This window comes from Artemia franciscana, chromosome 5, assembly GCF_032884065.1.
Source record: "Artemia franciscana chromosome 5, ASM3288406v1, whole genome shotgun sequence".
NCBI lineage: Eukaryota > Metazoa > Arthropoda > Branchiopoda > Anostraca > Artemiidae > Artemia > Artemia franciscana.
This window is the reverse complement of record NC_088867.1, coordinates 32,318,514-32,340,348: the sequence shown is the minus strand read 5'-3', so window position 1 is coordinate 32,340,348 and position 21,835 is coordinate 32,318,514. Positions and strand designations below refer to the sequence as shown.

The 21,835-nt window shown below is 36.5% G+C and overlaps 1 protein-coding gene across 2 annotated transcripts in view; it reads right to left on the bottom strand.

Annotated features, from left to right (window-relative positions):
* Positions 1–21,835, bottom strand: part of LOC136027282 (rho GTPase-activating protein 44-like) — a 103,604-nt gene that overhangs the window by 9,061 nt on the left and 72,708 nt on the right. For both annotated transcript variants that reach the window (XM_065704370.1, XM_065704372.1), the window contains exons 11-14: positions 14,561–14,643; positions 12,392–12,569; positions 5,951–6,440; positions 3,631–3,822 (exon numbers count right to left, since the gene is read on the bottom strand). In XM_065704370.1, coding sequence (XP_065560442.1) covers positions 3,631–3,822; positions 5,951–6,440; positions 12,392–12,569; positions 14,561–14,643 — 943 coding nt within the window. The remainder of the gene's footprint in view (positions 1–3,630; positions 3,823–5,950; positions 6,441–12,391; positions 12,570–14,560; positions 14,644–21,835) is intronic.

The window sequence follows — 21,835 nt, the reverse complement described above, 5'->3', positions numbered from 1 at the left end:
GTGGGGGATTGAACTAGCCAGAAGGCATTATGTGTATAAACTTAATACTATCACTACAGTTATTGTAACTAATGAAGCTAAGAGTATTAAGATGAAACTTTTAGGGAACGTTTAGGATGAGTTTCAACTAAACAAAAAACTGTATGCATGCAGGTTTTCAAAAGGGCATATAAGCAATATCATAGGCAACACCACTCTATAATAGCTACAAATATCATTTAAACTTTTAAAGGAGCTAATTCGATTCAAGACTAAAAGTTCTGGTGCCCTTGTTAAAAGTAAAAAGAGATTGGAAGGGAAGCAGCCCTTCTCTCAAGCCCATTTATTTTCCAAACGCATCCAGTCAAAATTTTTAGACATCCATTTTCTTCAGCATAGTAAAACGGTCCAGCAACTATGTCTTTAGGGATATTGGGCATGTCCACCCCCCACTATTATGCAATTGGACCATTATGCTTTAAAATTAAATGTTGCTTTGAACTAAATTAAAAGGCATTGTGCTTATAGTTGCCAATAAGACCCCCCAGCAATATATTGAGAATGACTGGGAGTATCATGTTGAAACTTTTGGGGCTACTGCTATTACTACTTCTACTCTTAGAATTTAAATAAATAAAAAGAGTGTAAGTATATCCAGGTTGCCAAAGAGCATAGATAGAACCTATGGGAGTGATGTTGAGTTTTATTTCTCAGGTTTACTTCAGCAGTTATAAAATTAAATAAAAAAATACGGTTTGAGTTAGGATTAAAAATTGTTGAAAAAGTTTCTCCAACATACAATTAGCAACCTAAACTATGGATTCTTATAGAAAAAACTGAAAAGATATAAAAAATTAAAAATATGAAAAAGACTATGTCAAAAAAAAACAACAAAAAACAAACAGAAATTAATTTAAAAAACTTTTCCCACAAAACAAGTTTTTCAAAGAAAAGTAAAGAGCTCTATTAAGCCAAAAATGAGCAGAAATAAAGACAAATAATCTTCCAAGCGTAATAAGTAAATGAAAACTAGACCTACGTTGCCTGGGCAACGTGAAGCGTTGCGGCAACCTTTGTCCGGCTTTGCCGATTAAAGTGTTGCGAGAGCAACACTTTGGTTTTGTTTCTTCGCTATCGGTTAAATGCTGAAGTTGTCAGCCTATCGAAGCTTTTAAAACAGTATGTTCAAAGAAGAACGCAATCAGTAATCACATGATCACACCCCAGCGTTGAAAAAACAACAACAAAAGAATATTGAAAGAAAGGACTAAATTGACTTTGCAGCCAGTTGAACATTATCTTTTTCAATCGTAGACATCGTAACGGATGAAAACTAGGAACAATATCTTGTATAATCTAGTTGGTATTAATTATAAAACTATCCGGAGCTTTTCAGGATCAAAATACCATAGATGACATTCTATTAATTATTACGAAACTACCTCATTGTTTTGTATTATCGTTTGTACCCGTTGCGTAACATCTTAATTCTAGGTTACAGTGATTGATAGACCATCGATATGAACTTTCTTACCGACAGATTTACAGGGATCGAATACAATGTACACCAATTTGGACAAATTTCTAGCCTAAAGTGAACTGATTTTTACTTACAAGTCCCTCTCCCGAGATAGATATCAAGTTCAACCGGAAACAAATAATGGGTACACCAACAAGCAAAAGTTGCAAACTCCTCATCTCTGAAAATGATTGTAACCTAACAGCCGATTATTACTTACTAGGCACCTAAATGTCACTTTGCAGCCGGTTGAACTTTATCCTTTTCAATCGTAGACATCGTGACGAATGGAAACTTGGAACATTATCTTATGTAATCTAGTTGGTATTATAAAGCTATCTATAACTTTTCAGGATCAAAATACCATCAGGGACCCATAAATTTCCTGTAATGACTCGCCATCCAGGATCGCTTATTATTGGATGGCGAGTCATTACAGGAAATTTATGGGTCCCTGATTCCATAGATGTGTAGCAATTTGCACAAATTTGTAGCCCCTCGTGAGCCTCCTCTAGCAACCGATTCTTACTTACAAGTCCCTCTCCTGGGATATACATCCAAGTTCACCGGAAACAAATAATGGGTACACCAACTAGCAAAAGTTCCAAACCCCTTGTCGCTGAAGTCATTGTAGCCTAACAGCCGATTATTACTTACAACTCCCCTACATGTCTTACAATCGGGAACCAAGTTGTTCTTACCATCAATTACACCAGAAACAGATAATAGGTACACCAATCAGCAAAAGTTGCAAACTTCTCATTGCCAAAGATGATTATAAGCTAATAATCGACTGTTGCTTGGAAGTCCCCTACATATCTCACAATTGGTATCGGCCTATTTTTGGTTCAAGTGTGTACCTTACCACTGAAGTTGTCAACCCCTTGAAACTTTCAAACTGGTGTATGTCATGAAGGAATTTTTGTAACAAAAAATGGATGACATATACTTTGATCAGCTCATCAAGGTCTATCGATTGTCATTGAAAAAAAATTCTATCTGTTTTAGTTCAAAAGTTGACTTTTTTGCCGGAGGCCAACTTTCTAACACCACCACTTAGAAAGGAGCAAAGGATAAGCTCTAATTTCTTTAGCAATGAGAGAACTTTTAAAGTTTAAGAGGTATATCTGATACCATTTCTCTATTGCAATCCCAAGTAGAAAAAAAAGAATGGTAAAGTCAGCTGAAATCACGAACAGAAATGGCTAGAAACAATAGATGGCAGCACTTTCGGACCAGTGGGAAAATCGCACTTTTTTGTTTCTGTAAATTTTTCTATTTATCACTCAAAGAAGATATATTGGCTGTGGGGCCGGGGAACTACCGCATATATTTAACACTTATAGATTTTAGTCCATCTTCAATTTGAAACTGGTGCCTGCCTGCTTGCCTGCTAGAACGGAGCTTTCCACTCGAAAGCAGAAACATGGTTTGATGAAACGAAAGCTTGGCTGCACAACTTCAGATACTCCTCTCTGACATAGGCTATATAACTCCACTTCACTTCGCACACCATAGGCTCTGGCTCGAGGACAAGCAAAAACCATCCTTTTTGGCCCCAGGCAAGAGTTCTACGGAGCTTTCCAAAATGTAATGTCATATTCATCAATCCGGCCTGAGGTCCACACTTTCCGTAAAAACCGCACAGGTTAGACCCTTACCAGTTTCCAGGAATAAGCTGAGATCGGCGGCATAGGAAAAAAAAAAAAAAACCGGGACAAAACCAAAGTGTTGCTCTCGCAACACAATAAGTAAATGAAACTCAAAACGGTCAAAAATTAACATGAGTAGGACTGATAACCCCATGCCTTCTCAAGGCCAGAATATAATTTGCGCTTTAATGGAAACAAAATATGTTTTAAATGTTTTCGCTATTTTTTACTTTCATAAATAACAAATTATCAAAAACTTTAAGGAATAAATATCGGTATATGTCAATTCAACTGACAATCCATAGCCATTTGTTTTTGTTTTTTCAGTAAAGCGCAAATTATGTTTTGGTCTTGAGAAGGCATGGGGGTTGTCAGCCTGACTAACGATAATTTTTTGAGTTAATAAATTGATTCATTCTACAGCAATATATAGAACATAGTAAATTACAGATGAAGATTAATATAATTCGCTTTCTATACCTCATTTGACGAAGAGTTTTTCCTTTCTAGCCGCGGGAGAGCTGTTGGACGTTCTGGAATCAAAGGTTTCGACTTTTCCACTTCAACAACAGTGGCAAATTTTTCATTGGATCTTTGAATACTGGATTCAGCAGGAGCAGTTCCAAGAGGTCGTATTCTTTCTGCTGGAACTGGCATCTTTACTGATTGAACCTTAAAGAAAAGTAATGAATTATAAACCATGCCTTGCTAATATTGCCCACTTCAACGCCTTAGCCCGAAACACTAAAAATCATGGAAATATTTCATCCATTCCATTTTTTTCGGCTTTCTATACGAATTAATTATGTGCTAAAGAAAGTATTGTCCAAGAAGCGATTTTTTACAAACTTCTTGCTTTAACGATACTTGCCGATTAACATTCAGCAGCTACTACAAACGTAGATGCAGTGTCGCCTAGAACTTGATGCAACACGATAAATTTTACCCTTTGTAAAACCTACACATGTTTCCAGCTTTCCCTTGGGAGTCTTGCGTTCGGTATATACTTTTGGTATTGTCAATGGAAAATACCCTTTTTCGTATTTCCATTTGAAAAAAATAATGTCTCTCCCCCTATATTTTGAGAAACGCATTATATCCTCCCCCATACATTTGGCACCATTGAGCTTAAGCTGTTTAGCAATAGAATTCAAGTTTTGGCTTAACAGCTTTCAGGTTACAGTTGGATCAGGTTCCAGTACTGTGAAGCCTGGCCCACAGAATGTATTTTTATGAAAAAATCCAATACACCATAAATGCCTGTGATACATGCTTTTTCCACAATATCCATGCACTATTTTCGAGTTTCGCTACGTTCCTGGTTTCAACCAACATGACTGACAGGATTTTTTTCACCCTTAAGAAGATTGAGAAAACACTTTAGAAACCCAATGTCCGAGGCGTCGCTGAATCAATTTGTAGATCTAAATAGTCACAAATATATTTCCTATGACGCAAAAAAAAGTGATGAAATAAATTCATTGAACTGTACTTCTTCTTTTGTTGTTGCAGCAATACCAAACGTTTTTCGCCTAACCTGGTATCGAAATTCAGATGTTACCTGGGAATTTGTTTAACCATAGGCTCCAGACTCATTTTAACCGGAAGCTACCCTGACTCAATTTCACGGATTAAACTGTACTTTTGATATACAAATTGACTACATTCCTGGAGCTGAATAAAACCCTTTAACAGTATTCCCTTAAAATGGTTGGAATTGCAATTTTGAAATCACTCAGTAGGTAATCCTAATTTTCCCATGGTAAATGAGGAAAAAAAATCAAAAAAAATTCGGGTATTTTTAAAGGTATTTATTGCGTTTTATTATTATTCTGTTGGCTACGGCGAGTAAAGCCCTTGTACTGTTTCACAGAGACTCTGTAAAAGCCTATGAACTAAATTAATTACTTAAGAAGGTTTTATAAGGATATTGTTTCAACTCTTTACATATGATCATTTTCTCGAAAGTACTTTACACTATTTAGCGAAGCCCTTCTATGTTTGGTAATCCCGTAGAGCTCCGACCTAGACCAAAGTTAAAACCTATTTTGCGTGAACCAAAATAAATAAACACATTTATATATTTGAAAAATTACCATTTGAGATTTAAAAAAAGAGCAAATTTTCCATATAGGTTACTCGACAGATTTATAATGAGATATAGATAGTCTTATCTATCTCTGACTTGTAAGTCTTTTTCTGTCAAACCCCTTTTTCCCCAGAAAGAATTCTTGTGTAAACACCCCTGCATATATTACGATGCGATAATACAAAATAAAATTGATGAGTACATTTCGATGGCCTCGAACATTCAACAAGTGTCTTTGTTGCTCTGGATGTAATATTGATAGGAAAATATTGCAGCAAAAAAAAAAAAAAAAAAAAAATGACAGTAAAGACCAACGGCAGTGAAAAATTATGTGAAATATAAACAAAATATTGCAATTAATCACTCATAATGACAGTAAAACGCAAAAACGTTAAAATTGAGTCGGGCGACAAGCGTAGAAAATACAAAACAGCAGCGTTTGCACTTCAGCTAGGATTGGAGAAAATTTGTCTCCCCTTCCCCCCTTCAACATAAATTATTTTAAGGATTGAGAATTCACAATAGAGAACTATTTTCAAAAAGAATGAAGGATTTATTTCCTAACTAGTCTCTGTTTTGTCTTCTGCTTCGTAAAAAAAAAAAAAAAAAAAAAAAAAAAAAAAAAAAAAAAAAAAAAAAAAAAAAAAAAAAAAAAGCTTAGGTCCTAAATATGTTCTTCAAATGGAAAGATGCGAATATTTATTTCATTACCTGCTGTCCTTCCAAAAAGGTTAACCTTCTTTGAACAACAGACGTTTCAGGAACATCCCCAGTCAGGGTGCCAGTACTCTTTGACATTCTGCTAGCGTCATCTACCAAGGGTTTCTCAAACAACGCCGCCCTATTTCTTATTGATGCAGCCCTTGAAAGTCCAATATTGCTCTTTTCTTGTTTTTCAACAACTTCGCCACTTTCAATATTTCTCTTCTCTTCCAAGTCAAGTTTCCTATGAACTTCTTTATCTATTTCTGCGAGCAAATCCTCTTTTGACTGATTCCTTTCTTTCATTTTCTGTTCCTTTAATCTTGGAAGAGTAGCAGTCCTTTCAGACGGCGGAGGTGGTAGTGGGGGTCTGACTTTTTCAACTTCTATCTTTTGATCGGATTGTGTAGGAATAGGTTCTTCTAATTTTGGAGGAGTTGGCGGAACAGGAGCCTGTTTGTTCTTTCTTCTTACTGGAAGCTTTGGGCTACTGGGGGACCTAAGTTACAAAATTAAGATTACTGGTTGACAATTATCCTTGTGCGTTTGACATTAAAGCAACGAGGTAATTACATTCACTAAACATAAATAAATAATCTATAAATATCTTGAATATCTTTAAATACATTCTATAAACATCTAGCGTCGCTCGAATTTTTTCCCAAAATACAAAAACTTTACCACCTTTAGAAATGATCCAAAAAACATAAAACAGCTACGGTAGATGTTCTTACTACAATGTTCATTAACAAAAGCAAGGATTGCTTGAAATGTATTTTTTAGACTAAGGAGGACAGTCAAGAACATATCAACTTATTCCTAATAAGAAGAACAGCTATTTGTGATAGGAACTATTTAAATTACTAAGAAACTAAAATTGTACCTGGGATATATACAATGGAAGGCAACGTCAAAATAATGACTACCAGAAAAAAAAAATGTGTTTTACATTTCTACATCCGTCTTTTTTTTGCCAAATAGAAGGTACACACAGCGCAGTATAATAGTTGGTATAAATTTAGTAGGTAAATTTTAATTAAATACGGATTTAACCGCATTAAACCAAATTTTCTATGAAATTAAATTTCATCAACCAATCAACCATTCAAAGGCAAAACTCAAGAGGAGGAAAATGGCTCAAACATCATTCAGTTCTAAGAAGAAAATCACAAAAAGTTTGAAATTTCAGCGCGTTTCTCCTCAAATCAGCTTTTGTTCTAAGAACAAAAACTGATCGATAAAATTGACCCTTTATATACACGTGCATTTTGCCTTTTGAATTTAATCACCATCCTAAATTCCCAAGGAACACATAAGAAAAATAAGTAGAAGCAAAAGAAGATACGGCACACCACATTCAAAATATCACTCAGGCAATTTTCATTTAAAGTAGAGAATAGAATGAAAGGATAAAACTAAATATTTTTGAGCAATTTTACAGAATAAAAAAGAAATAATGAAGATTCTTCTATAATAGTCTAATTTTTAGTTTATAGTAGTGGTTCAAAAGGTAATGTCCCTCCCCCGTTGGAGAAATTCCACGTTTTAGGAGACAATTCTATGATGGTTATAATAAATTAAAAGCTTCTTAAAATTTCTCAACGTGAGGAGTGAATTTGAGTTGGGTGGGGTCAAGGATCTTATGGAAGTTTATATGAAAAGTGTCTAAAAGTAGATTGAGAAACCCCTGTTCTTAGTTTAGTCAAAAAGTACGAAACAACGAAAAAACTCTTTAAAAACAAGTTAAAATATTAATATCGTGATTTTTGTAATCCAGTAAATGGAGGTAGTATTTCTTCAACCATTTAAAATTTTGAGCATTAGGACACACATAACAGTGGATTTCCAGGTATTTTATAGAAAAGTATAAACCTCCTGTCACAAACTAATTTGTTTTAGAATATATAAACTGGATTTCTGAATAGAAAATATAAGCAGTCACTCACACTTATAAAGAAAAAGAATATAAAATATATAGAGCTTACTGACTCGAAAATGCAGTTCCGCCTTTTATAATGTCCAAGGATAAGAATCTAGGATTAAACAAACTCGTCTCATCACTTAAAAGCAAGCATCTGAGGCTGAATTACTGAAGCCATGAAAGTTATTTTGAAATACTATTCGATAAATGTAAGTATCGAAAGATAGTTTGAAGACCAAATCTGATCAATTAAAAAAAAGTAATGAAAATTTTCGCATAATGAAATACTACTACTTCAGCAGCAAACTGGCTAAATCTTTAGTTCTCCATCTACTATAGTTTTTACAATAAATAGTTTTTACATTTATCACAATTTACAGATGTTTATCATTAATTTTTCACAAAATGAAAAATTAAAAAATTGCATCAAGCTTAATACCACTCTTAGAAATCCGACCTATTGTTTATTTTTCATATAATAAAAGTAATAATATCCAAACTGACTTAGTCATCAAATACCAGTTAAAATAAATTATTCCAGTTTTTGTTTCATTTTTGTGACAGAAGCATTCAATCGAAAAGCTAATCGAATGGGGAAAAAAAGAAAGAAAGAAAACGTAAATCACCGACATATGTTAGGTCACAGCTATCCAAACTAAAATTTTTAGAAATAACATTCGTAAAATTTCTAAAATGCCACTTTCCATCCCCCTCTATTTTGTAGAATGGGTTTATAATATAAAATTGTTTCACAAACAGATATCATGATAATAATCAAAACAAAAATAGTTTGTTTTATATATATATATATATATATATATATATATATATATATATATCATAAAAAAGAAAACAATATCAACTTATTTGATACATCAGAGGGAATTTCTTTATACATATTCCCAAACATTTTGCACCAAGTCTTAAAATTGTGAAACGCTTATCTAGTTATTCCAGATTCCAGTTATTCCAGATTCTTTTTGTGTAGGGGAGAGTCGGGTAAGACGGACCCCATTTTGGTTTTTCGTCTGCGGAAGAGGTTGGAAACAAGCAACGACTGACGAAAGGTGTCTAACTTGTCCCCAAAACATTGAGTTACGTAAAGAAACCTTCTTCACACATAAATCAGCCGTATTTCCGGGCCCAGATAAAAAAAACTGAAGTAGGTCAAAAGGTCCATCTTGCCCACCCCATAGGATAAGACGGACCAGCCCTTTGGGCAAGACGGACCCAATTGCTCAAAAAGATTGATTGTCTCTAAAAAATTTTATTTCGAATACTTGCAATACTAGTAGTAAGTAAAAAAGTAAAAAGTTAGCAAATAACTATATTTAAACACTGTACGAGGCCAAATCTACGTGAAACACGAACTGAGCCGACTGTCTCGTCGTTCCACCCGAAGGGGTCGGTTTTGGCAGCTTCATGATGACCTCTTCTTTTCTCACGAAGCTCATCTCTTCAGTTGCCGTGAATTTGCTCGATGGAGCTAATCGCTTCCAAAACTGAACTTGGAAACCATCAGATTCACAATCACACACAACTCCAACATAATTCCTGAAGCTCTTCTTGGTCGGCACTTTCACAACCAAGAAATCCCCACTTTTTGGTTCGGTTCCATCAAGAAACTCCTCCTCCTCTGACCCATCCAAATGCAAGCTGTCATCACTTTCATCATCCAGCTCGATATGTTCATCGAAGCTGTCTTCCCCGTTCCCAGGCTGTTTGGAGAGGTTTCTCTTTTCAGGCCTTTTTCTTTGAGCTTTCTTTTCTGATTTTTTCCTTTTCAAATCAAATTCTTCTTCCAGTCTGTTTTTTCAGGTGTGTTCGTCAGAATTTTGGACTTTGTTCTTTTCCTAGACGTTTTTCCGTCTATTGCATAGAAACTCGCCTTAGGGTGAGGACGAACCGACTCTGGAGTCACTGGCATAGTCGCAGAAATCACTGAGCTACTGGTAGTTGGCAGCACGTCGTTATTCAAGCTCTCGTCGCCAGGGCTGGTTGATGGAACTGCAGACTGGCCTGTCACGGGAGACGTCTCTGGTGCTGGTCGGTCTGTCACAAAGGCGCTGAGAAAGTCGTGATCTTGGAAAACGTTCCTATTGAAAGGGTATATTCCTGTTTTTTGGAACCCGCTTAGTACGTTTTCCATGACGAAAGCTCTTGGAAAAGCGATTCCAACGAATATTCCGATTTCATAAATGGTAATCCTCTTGTTTGGGTTCGAAATCATCCACGAGTTAGCTGCTTCATTGTAGTATCGCTTGAATGGCCCATAAACAGCAACATCAAGAGGCTGCAGCTTGTGATTGCAATGTGGCGGAAGCGTTAAGACGTCAATGCCGTTTTCCCAGCAAAGATTAACCACGCTCAATGAGACGTGCGAATCATGGTTATCCATAATCAGCAGAAGTCGATTTGTGGGCGAGCAACTGGTTTGGGAGATCAGATGGCGTATCATATCCGGGAAGATTTCGGCTGTCATCCATCCAGACGGCTGGCATTTTCCTGTGCTTCCAAGGGGCGTGCCATTGAGAAAACTTTGAAGCCAGTTCACTCGTGGAAAGACAAAGAAAGGGGCTATCGACTGGCCAGCTGCGTTGATACATCCTACGACTGTTACCAGCGTCCCTCGCTCAGCCGAAGTAATGCGTCCAACTTGCTTTGATCCCTTTTCTGCAACCACCTTTGGTGTCTTCTGAACGGTGGTTACTCCAGTCTCGTCTAGATTATATATTCTATTCGGCGGATTATTATTGAAGAATTATTGAAGAATTCGCTGACATTCGTCCTGTTGAAGCTGGTGGCTCTGGCAAGGCTTGTCGCTTCGGAGGACCTTAGGGAAAGCCCAACACGACTCATAAAGCTATTCATCCAGTCTTTTCCTGCACACTTATTTTCAGTCCAGTTCTTCGGCATATTCTTCCTTTTGGCCTGGGCATATTCATATGCAAGCTGACCTGCTTCCTTTTTCGTAAATCCATGATGCATGTGCTGTGCCGTAATCATATAGTCCCTCAGAAGTATCTCTTCGTTTGCTGAGAACATACTTTTAAAGTTGAAGGTAGTTGCCAACTCCACTGATTGGGGATCTTCTGCTGCGTCGAGTTTTGCAACTGCTCTTCGCACTGTGCTTCGTGGCAAACCAACCTCTTTCGAAATTTTGCGAAGCGGCGAACCAGATTTAACTCGCATAGTAGCTGCTCTCAGTGAGTCCTGGTCGTGGAGACCGCGGGTGGTTTTCCTAGTATACTTTCCCATTCTGCAAAAGAGAGACAGCTTAATATATTTCTAATTGACATGCGGGAACAATAAATGCAACACAATATTCACAAAATACGTAAAAAATAATAACTTCGAAAAAGATCCCAGATGATAGGGGGCAAGACGGACCGGTCCGTCTTACCCGCTGTCTCTGTGGTCCATCTTAACCTAAACCTGCTTTTTCGGAATAGTTAAAAATTATAACATATGATGGCGCTGCAATGAAAAAATTAATGTCTCACACACTCTCCTAGACCTCCATATTTGTAAGAAAAATTACCACAGTATAAAACAGAACATTAGAAACACCAGAAAAGAAAAACATTTACCTCAAAAGCCGGTTTCGAGAATGTGAAAACGAATAAAAATATTTTTCTCGAAGACAAGATTGGCTTCAACTCTCAGACTTCGCTCCAAAACTTGCCACTAGATGGCCGTTGTTTCTAGCTCTACAAGTGATAAAAAGGTGACGCTCAAGTCGAGCAATGACAAAAGGTCCGTCTTGCCCCCCGGTCCGTCTTACCCGACTCTCCCCCGCCACTTCTTCTGCTTGTCAAAGTTTCGTTATGATTAACATGTGGCCAACTACATTGAAAAAGATTAGAAAATACACAGAAAAAGGGCCATTATTCAATGCTAAATTTGACCTCGTGTCCAAGTCTATTTAGATATATAAAATTCATCTGCCTCGCTGAATTTTTCTTTCTCGATAGATCATAAAGTTTGGGGCAAGAATTTAAAATTATGGCAACTTCTGCATTAGTGGTACCTTTGGAACATGCCACTAAAAATAAAAAAAAGCACAACAAATAAGGCACAACACTTAGTTGTGCCTGTTAATTCCTGTCCCTAAAATGACTACGTGTGGCCATCGACAGATCGAAAAAAGTAGGAGAAGGAAGAATTAACTCACAGAGAATTTACCCTCTCCTCTCAGTAAAATCTAATAAGCGAGTGTAGAGCCAAACTCTGACAAAAGGTTCAGAAGAATTGTAGTGATACCCCCTTACCCCAATGAAATCCATAAAAAACTGACATTAAGAATAACTCCCACAGAAGACGTGGAAGACTTGCAGTGATAAAAAAAGCTTTCCACGCCAGTTCAGGCAATCGACGATACATTTCATATTTCTTTGAAGTTTTTCTCAAGCCTTTCGGGCTTAATTCGAATGAAATAAATATAAGAATGGGCTAATAGATAGTTATTACAGACTCTGAAGGAACGTTCAGACACTAATCAAGTCTTTTAACGAAAGAAAACAACTTACTCAATTCCATTAGCCAGAGCAACAGCGGCATCAAACGATCCGACCCTTTTATGAAATTTTATGGTCGGTGCTTCCTGTGTAAACTCAGGAGCAGAAACACGGGAACTACTCTGAATTGACTTGGGAGACGCCTGCTCCAAAACCACTTTCGAGCACGTTATATAGAAATCCATACTTTCTAAAAGAAACAACAATCAGAATGATTGTTTTTTTTCTTCTCAAGACTAGCAATATTTTAAAAATTTTCTTGCTTAATTTTCTGAATAGACACCTCTTTTCCAACTCACAAGTCAAAATGGTCTATGTTTGCAAGAGCTATATACCTGCAAAAAGGGAAGAGCATCCCCCTTCCCTCTATTAGAATCAGTTCAAGACGTCCTTCGATTCCAAATAGCTGGTGCAAAAAATCTAATTAAAAAAAGAAACTCTTTTTGTTGACGGTGTCTCGTGGACAATGTCACATGAATTTCGCGTTTCATAAGTATGCAAATCTTGATTTAAAGAGAACAGATTTTCAAATGATAATAGAAGGAGGTTCTTAAAATATTTAAAACAAAAAGTTGCAATCTGAAAATCCTGTCTTTGAAACATCAAATATTTTAGTAAGTTTAAAATGGAGGTTAATGTTATCTGAATGCTGAAGAGGTAATATAATTTCAATGGCCTTATTTTGGATGATTCTCTTATAACATGAGATGAAGTTACCTGCCCATATAGAGCATCAAGACAAACAGGGATGAAAAATAGAATGATAAGTCATTTTCAGGATTTTTTTTTAGGGAAACGGAATTTAAGACGGCGGACAACTCCAATGGACCTTGAAAGTTTGTTACCAATTGATTTGGCATGTTCTTTCCACGAAATATTTTCATCAATAATAAATCTAAGATATTTAATGGTTTTTACTCTATTTATAATATTATTTTTTACTTTTAAATTGAGGTCTGTTTGGACTGATCCGATTCTAGAAAATAAAATATAATTTGTTTTACCATAATTTAGTGTTAAGTACTTTGATTAAGCACCCACGATACAAATTCTGTCCGGGCAATTTCCATTTTTTAAATAAAGAAGGGAGATTTTCACATGCAACAAAAAGTGTGTAATATGCGAATATTATGATATTAGCTACAACTACATGGGCAATATAAATGAGAAAAGGCAGTGGTCCCATTATTATACCTTGTGGCACTCCGAACGGTAAAAGATGGCGCTCAGATATTGCATTTGCATTTTGTACAACTTGAGCTCTATTACTAAAATACGAACAAAACCATTTTAAAGCCACATTACGTACACCAATTGATTCAAGAATTTGGAGTAATTTATCACGATCAACAGTATCAAATGCCCTTTAAATGTCTAATAGTAAAGCTGCGGGTATTAGGCCTTTATCAAATGCATCATTCACCCAGTCAACCAAATTTCAGAATTAAAAGGTCCGTAGAAAGTCCTTTACAAAAACCAAATTGGGTATCACAAAGAAGATTCTGCTCCTGGAGGTAATCATACATTCTTTTATGGACTACTTTCTCATAAATCTTCGAAAAAAAAAGGTATAATAGAAATGGATCGGTAATTACTCGGGTCATTTTTTGACTTAGGATATCTTAAAATAGGTAATAATCATTAAACCGTTCACGGTATCAAAAAGACCAAATTAATTTGAATCCTGTATGACGAGCCAACAAAATATGGTCTTCTAGTATCTATATAATCTTACAGGCTCTGATTTGTTATTTACTTTTTCCAATAAAAATTTAATACCGTTGGATTATTTAAGAACAATTCTAATCTTAACTATCTCTGAATCATTTTTAAACTTCCCTAATTCATGCTTTCAAATTCCATAAATTTGCCTAATACATTATTTGATGCATACAATAGCAGAGACCAGTAGCTTCCTCCCTTTTCGACAAGACCTACGAAAAACCTTATTATGGATAGTTCTCAGAATTCCACCTAAGAGTATACCCCCACACCCACCATAGAGAGAAGACCCAAAGACCCATTATCAGGGTATGAATTATTCTCGGATCCTCCTTAAGAGTATACGCCCCCTCCACCCCATAAAATGAGCTCCATGTTAGGAATCAAGGGTCTAAACAATAACATAGCGAAAATTTGAGGGTATTTAAATTTTGTCATTATTGAATTTCTAGGACTTACCTGAACCAGGAAAAAAGTATTCACAATGATTTATAAGATGCTCAAGGATGCAACTATATGTATTTGCCAGGCTCATATTCAACCTATAAATTAAACAAAAAGAAACATTGGCACAATATTAAAAATAACTTAATTTGCATAAAATTAAAGCTTCAAGACATCAAACAGGAAGCACAATTGAGCAATAGCACTTCGAGAAGGGTTTCAAAAACTGAACAAAATCATATATCATCTGGTTTGGTGGTTTTAAAAGATAGTAATTTAAACAAGCGCAATTATATATATATATATATATATATATATATATATATATATATATATATATATATATATATATATATATATATATATATATATATATATATATATATATATCTATATATATAAAAATAAGTTGTCTGTGGATGTGTCTGTCAGGTGACGTCATGTTTGTGTGTTGACTGACGTCATGAAGTTAGTTGTCGTCATTTTTGTTATGACGGTGACGTCATTAAAGATATTTAAGACATGCGTTCACGTAGAAATCTATTAATGTTTAACTTTAAAATGACTGATGAACTTACAATGGCAACAGCCGAGGAAGATGCTCAAAGAGTCTATGCCAAAAAACTTGCTGCTGATAGAAAAAGTCAGAAAAGAAAGCGTGCCGAGGAATCAAAAGAACAGCAAGGAAACAGGCTTGAGGCTGATAGAGAAAGAAAGAACAAATGCCGTGAATTGTTTCACCAATTCGTCGTTGATATGTATGCTAAAATTGAATCAGAACGTTTGCTATATATCCGCCTGAATCAGACCAAGCTCCGCTCTGAACAATACATTCATTTGCGAGATGCAGTTATAAATGACGGTAATACCACAAACGTTGGAAGATTAACAATTTTACCTTCGTCATATGCTGGCAGTCCCCGTCATATGCATGAATATGCTCAAGAAGCTATTGCGTATGTTCGTCTCTATGGTCGTCCAGATTTATTTATTACATTTACATGTAATCAATCTTGGGACGAGATACTGCAGCTTTTACTTCAAGGACAATCGGCGGTTCATAGACATGACATTACGGCCCGTGTCTTCAGGCAAAAGTTGAAATCACTGATATACTACATAGTAAAACTTGAAGTGTTTGGGTCAGTGCGATGCTGGATGTACTCAGTGGAATGGCAAAAACGAGGTTTGCCACACGCACATATACTAATCTGGCTACATAAAAAAATTACTTCGAACGAAATTGATGATGTGATTTCCGCTGAAATACCTGATGAAAATGTCGATAAGGGGTTACATGATATTATTGTAAAAAATACTATATATATAAAAATAAGTTGTCTGTGGATGTGTCTGTCAGGTGACGTCATGTTTGTGTGTTGACTGACGTCATGAAGATAGTTGTCGTCATTTTTGTTATGACGGTGACGTCATTAAAGATATTTAAGACATGTGTTCACGTAGAAATCTATTAATGTTTAACTTTAAAATGACTGATGAACTTACAATGGCAACAGCCGAGGAAGATGGTCAAAGAGTCTATGCCAAAAAACTTGCTGCTGATAGAGAAAGTCAGAAAAGAAAGCGTGCCGAGGAATCAAAAGAACAGCAAGGAAACAGGCTTGAGGCTGATAGAGAAAGAAAGAACAAATGCCGTGAATTGTTTCACCAATTCGTCGTTGATATGTATGCTAAAATTGAATCAGAACGTTTGCTATATATCCGCCTGAATCAGACCAAGCTCCGCTCTGAACAATACATTCATTTGCGAGATGCAGTTATAAATGACGGTAATACCACAAACGTTGGAAGATTAACAATTTTACCTTCGTCATATGCTGGCAGTCCCCGTCATATGCATGAATATGCTCAAGATGCTATTGCGTATGTTCGTCTCTATGGTCGTCCAGATTTATTTATTACATTTACATGTAATCAATCTTGGGACGAGATACTGCAGCTTTTACTTCAAGGACAATCGGCGGTTCATAGACATGACATTACGGCCCGTGTCTTCCGGCAAAAGTTGAAATCACTGATAAACTACATAGTAAAACTTGAAGTGTTTGGGTCAGTGCGATGCTGGATGTACTCAGTGGAATGGCAAAAACGAGGTTTGCCACACGCACATATACTAATCTGGCTACATAAAAAAATTCCTTCGAACGAAATTGATGATGTGATATCCGCTGAAATACCTGATGAAAATGTCGATAAGGGGTTACATGATATTATTGTAAAAAATATGATACATGGACCTTGCGGTGCACTGAACGAAAATTCACCATGCATGGCCAAAGGAAGGTGCACAAAGCAATATCCTCGACTTTTAGTATCCAACACAATTACTGGCAATGATGGTTACCCACAATATAGAAGAAGATCTACTGAAGATGGCGGTAAAACAGCAATAATAAAGAAGCGTAACGGTACCACCATCGAAGTAGATAACCAGTGGGTTGTTCCATATTCCCCATTATTATCAAAAACATTTAATGCACACATAAACGTTGAATACTGTAACTCCGTAAAGGCAATCAAATACATATGTAAATACGTCAACAAAGGCAATGACATGGCAGTTTTTGGCTTGCAGCCCGAAATCAAAGATATCGACGAAATCGTACAATATCAGGCTGGAAGATACATAAGCAGTAATGAAGCTGTTTGGCGAATTCTTTCATTTCCGATACATGAACGTAGTCCAGCTGTTGTTCACTTAGCGGTACATTTACAGAATGGTCAACGTGTTTATTTTTCGGAAACCAACGTGCAACAAAGAGCCCTGAATCCACCGGATACAAAGTTAACCGGTTTCTTTTCGTTTTGCAAAAATGATTCTTTTGCAAAAAAAACTGCTGTATACGGAAGTGCCTTCGTATTACACGTGGAATACTAAAAATAAAGTATTTGAACGTCGGAAACAGGGTAAGTCAGTCGACGGCCAACCTACCATCTTCAAAGATTTCACGATAGGATGACTACACCGTTCACCCCAATCAACATGAATGCTTCTTTCTACGCCTGCTTTTGGTGAATGTACCCGGTCCGACATCCTTTGAGTATTTGAGAAGTGTAAACGGTACTATACATGACACTTACCGTAGTGCATGCCAAGCTCTGAATTTATTGGAGAATGACCAACACTGGGATAACTGCGACAATGACGCGTGTGAAACGTCAACCCCAAGTCAAATTCGTGCATTGTTTGGCATCATTTTAACAACTTGCTCTCCATCAGCTCCTACAGAGTTATGGGAAAAATATAAGTCAAAAATGTCCGAAGATAAACCTCTTCAGGATTTGGGAATGCCTTCACCTAACCGTATCGCTGCTGTTTCGACATGTGTAGAATTGGATCATGAACAAAGTTACAGTACGAGTGATCTATTGTCGTATGTACAAAATGACATTTCCAAGTTAACGTCGGAACAAAAAGACATTTATGATACGATAATGCATTGTGTCGATAACAACGTTGGAGAAATTTTCTTTTTGGATGCGCCAGGAGGTACTGGTAAAACGTTTGTGATAAAACTGATTCTGGCATCAATTCGATCAAAAAATGATATAGCGTTGGCAATTGCGTCGTCCGGAATAGCCGCAACATTGCTGCCTGGTGGAAGAACTGCTCATTCCGCTTTGAAATTGCCTCTGAATTTGCATTCTACAGAAACCCCCACGTGCAATATTTCCAAATCATCTGGGATGGGTAAAGTATTGCAGCAATGCAAACTTATTATTTGGGATGAGTGCACAATGACACACAAAAAATCGCTCGAGGCTCTGGATCAATGCTTGAAAGATTTGCGAGGGAAGTCGAAACCCTTTGGCAGCACATTAATATTGCTTGCGGGAGATTTCAGGCAAACATTACCTATAATACCTAGATCAACTCCTGCAGACGAAATGAATGCTTGCCTGAAAATTCTAATTTATGGGCACACGTAAAAACATTAAAATTAACTACAAATATGCGTGTCCGATTGCAAAACGATGACTCTGGTCAAACATTTTCAGATCAATTGCTGGCAATTGGAAACGGAAAGCTCCTAGTAGACTCAATTTCAGGACGTATACAACTACCTGCTGATTTCTGTAATTTAGTGACGCCCAAAAATGAATTGATTGAAAAAGTATTTCCGAATATTCTAAAAAATTATAAAAATAATAAATGGCTAAGTGAAAGAGCGATTCTCGCACCCAAAAATAAAGACGTCCACGAAATCAACAATATTGTTTTGACCAAGATTCGAGACCAGGCAGTCCTTTACAAGTCAGTCGACACAGTTTTGGAACCAAATGAAGCGGTTAATTATCCATCTGAATTTTTAAATTCCCTGGATCTTTCAGGGTTTCCACCACACGTGCTACAACTAAAAATAGGCGTACCAATAATACTTTTAAGAAATATCAACCCACCAAAGCTTTGCAATGGCACGCGACTTGCCGTAAAAAAAACAATGGCAAACCTAATAGAGGCCACAATCTTGAAAGGGCCTTTTGAGGGTGAGGCTGTTCTTATTCCTCGCATTCCCATGATTCCAAAGGATCTGCCTTTTCAATTTAAAAGATTGCAATTCCCAATTCGATTAGCATTTGCAATCACCATTAACAAAGCTCAAGGTCAATCATTAGAAAAATGTGGTATAGATCTTAATACTGATTGTTTTTCCCATGGACAATTGTACGTTGCATGTTCGAGGGTCGGTAAACCTGACAATCCATTTATATGCAGCGACAATTGGACAGCGAAGAATGTTGTATATTCGCAAGTTTTACGCAGTTAATTTGTATTGTATCTATCTATCTATCTATCTATACAAAAACGAGTTGTGTGTATGCATGTTTGTTTGTTTGTAAAAAGAGCGTTTGCATATGACGTCATTATTAGTACATACGGCTTTGTATATGCACAGACAATGGGAAAGCCAAGAATGTTGTATATTCGCAATTTTTACGTAGTTTGAAACACACATATAAATCTATCTATATTCACAGGTGGGACACAGGGACACAACTACAATGGCGCGTAACTAATATGGCGCGTAACGACTTACGCGCGCGGGGGGCTTGGGGGGGCAAGAAGCGCCCCACCAACTAGGTGTTGGGGTGGCGCGAAGCGCCACCCCAACAGCTAGTATATATATATATATATATATATATATATATATATATATATATATATATATATATATATATATATATATATATATATATATATATAAAGCAATACAGAATGTTCTATAAATTACTTTTCAGGAAATATTCCTTCTAACTAAAAAATTCTTGTGTTATTTTAAGTGGAAAACAAGAAAAAATGCATTGCATTGTTAAATTCGAAACCATAAGATTTTTTTAACATCACAATTTTAACTGTTTCATAAAATTGCACTAAAATCCAAAAAAATATCTTCAATACCATTGACGAGAATAATAATTGTGATAAAGTAGTATTATTCTGTTGTTAGTGTGCTTCTATCCCAACTGGAAAAGGTTTTGGCACATTCTCATTTCCATTTCTCTGCTTTTGAGCATTAGCCAGATATTTATGCAACAATTTTCAATTTATATTGATGTATTTTACTGAACGTATCAAAGAGTCTTATTTCCTATCCGTAATCTTTAGTATATTATCTCTAATTTAGCAACCACCATATGTCAAAGATCTTTCATCCTAGTATGCCTGAGATTTAATGCCTGAAACTATATTGTTTATAATTCTTTTACTGCCTTCTGTAACTCCTCCTTACTGAAAACAAGAGCTCATATGGCACTTGTGACGAGATCGGAAAAGCCAAGAGCTTCTTCCCACCAAGTTTCATTACAATCTCTCCACTCTAAGCGTTTTCCAAGATTCCCTGGAGCGTTTTCCAAGGTCCGGTCGGGATTTTTTAAAACAAGACTTGTGAGATATGAGGTCCTTCTAAATATCATATTTCATTAAGATCCGATAACCCTTTCGTAAGTTAAAAATATCTCATTCTTTCTAACTGTTCCAAATTAACCGTCCTTCCGCTCCCCTCAGATGGTCAAATCGAGGAAGCCATTATTTCTAATTTTATCAGGTCGGGTCCCTGATATGCCTACCAACTTTCAGCGATGGCTATATTGATCAAGTATCTAGTTTCAAATCTTCTTCATGTAAAAATTAGGGTGTTCTGTGATTCGAACCTGAGACCTCTCACACCCTATACGAGAATCATACCCCTAGACTACAAGCCATACTCCAAATCTTGGGTACTTCCATATGTGGAAGTACCAAACTAGCAAATCCCCCCAGCTCCCCCAAAGAGAGCCAGTCCGGTCCGGTTATGTCAATCACGAATCTAGGAATTGTGCTCATTCTTTCAACCAAGTATCATTTCAATCTCTCCACTTTAAGCGTTTTCCAAGATTTCCGGTTTCCTCTTCCAACTCCCCCAAATGTCGTCGGATAGGGTCAGGATTTAAAATAAGAGCTCTGAGACACGAGGTCCTTCTATATATTACATTTCATTAGGGTCCAATCAACCGTCTGTAAGTTAAAAATACTTAATTTTCTATTTTTTCCTAATTACCGAATTAGGTCTTCTCTCAACTCTCCCAAAGAGAGCGAATCCGGTCCGGTTATATTAATCACTTATCTAGGACTTGTTCTTATTCTTCCCACCAAGTTTGGTCCCGATCTCTCCACTCTAAGCGTTTTCCAAGATTTCCGCCCCCCCCCCATGGACACTGGATCCGGTTGGGATTTAAAACAAGAGGTCTGACTTACGAGGTTCTAAATATCAAATTTCATTAAGGCCTGATCACTCGCTCGTAAGTTAAAATACCTCATTTTTTTCAATTTTTTTTTAATTAACCGCCCCCCCCCCCCGATGGTCGAATCGGGGAAACGGCTATTTCTAATTTAATATGGTCTGGTCCCTGATACACCTGCCAAGTTTCATTGTCCTAGCTTATCTGGAAGTGCCTGAACTAGCAAAACCGGGACCGACAGACCAACAGAAATTGCGATCGCTATATGTCACTTGGTAAATACTAAGTGCCATTAAAATTTCCTTTACTTCTAAATATTCAAGATTCTCTCGATAATTTTTAAATCATACACTGCCTTTTCGTTGTTTAACACTCCTCTAAACATTCAAAATATCCTTAATTAAATAAAACAAGAGCTAAGAGCTCATATGGCACTTGTGACGAGGCAAGAAGAGCTAAGAGCCAAGAGCTCATATGGTATGAGCTCTAACAAAATTCTAAGAACCAATAGATTCATTTAAAAGGAAAATCAGAGGCTTAATGCCGGTC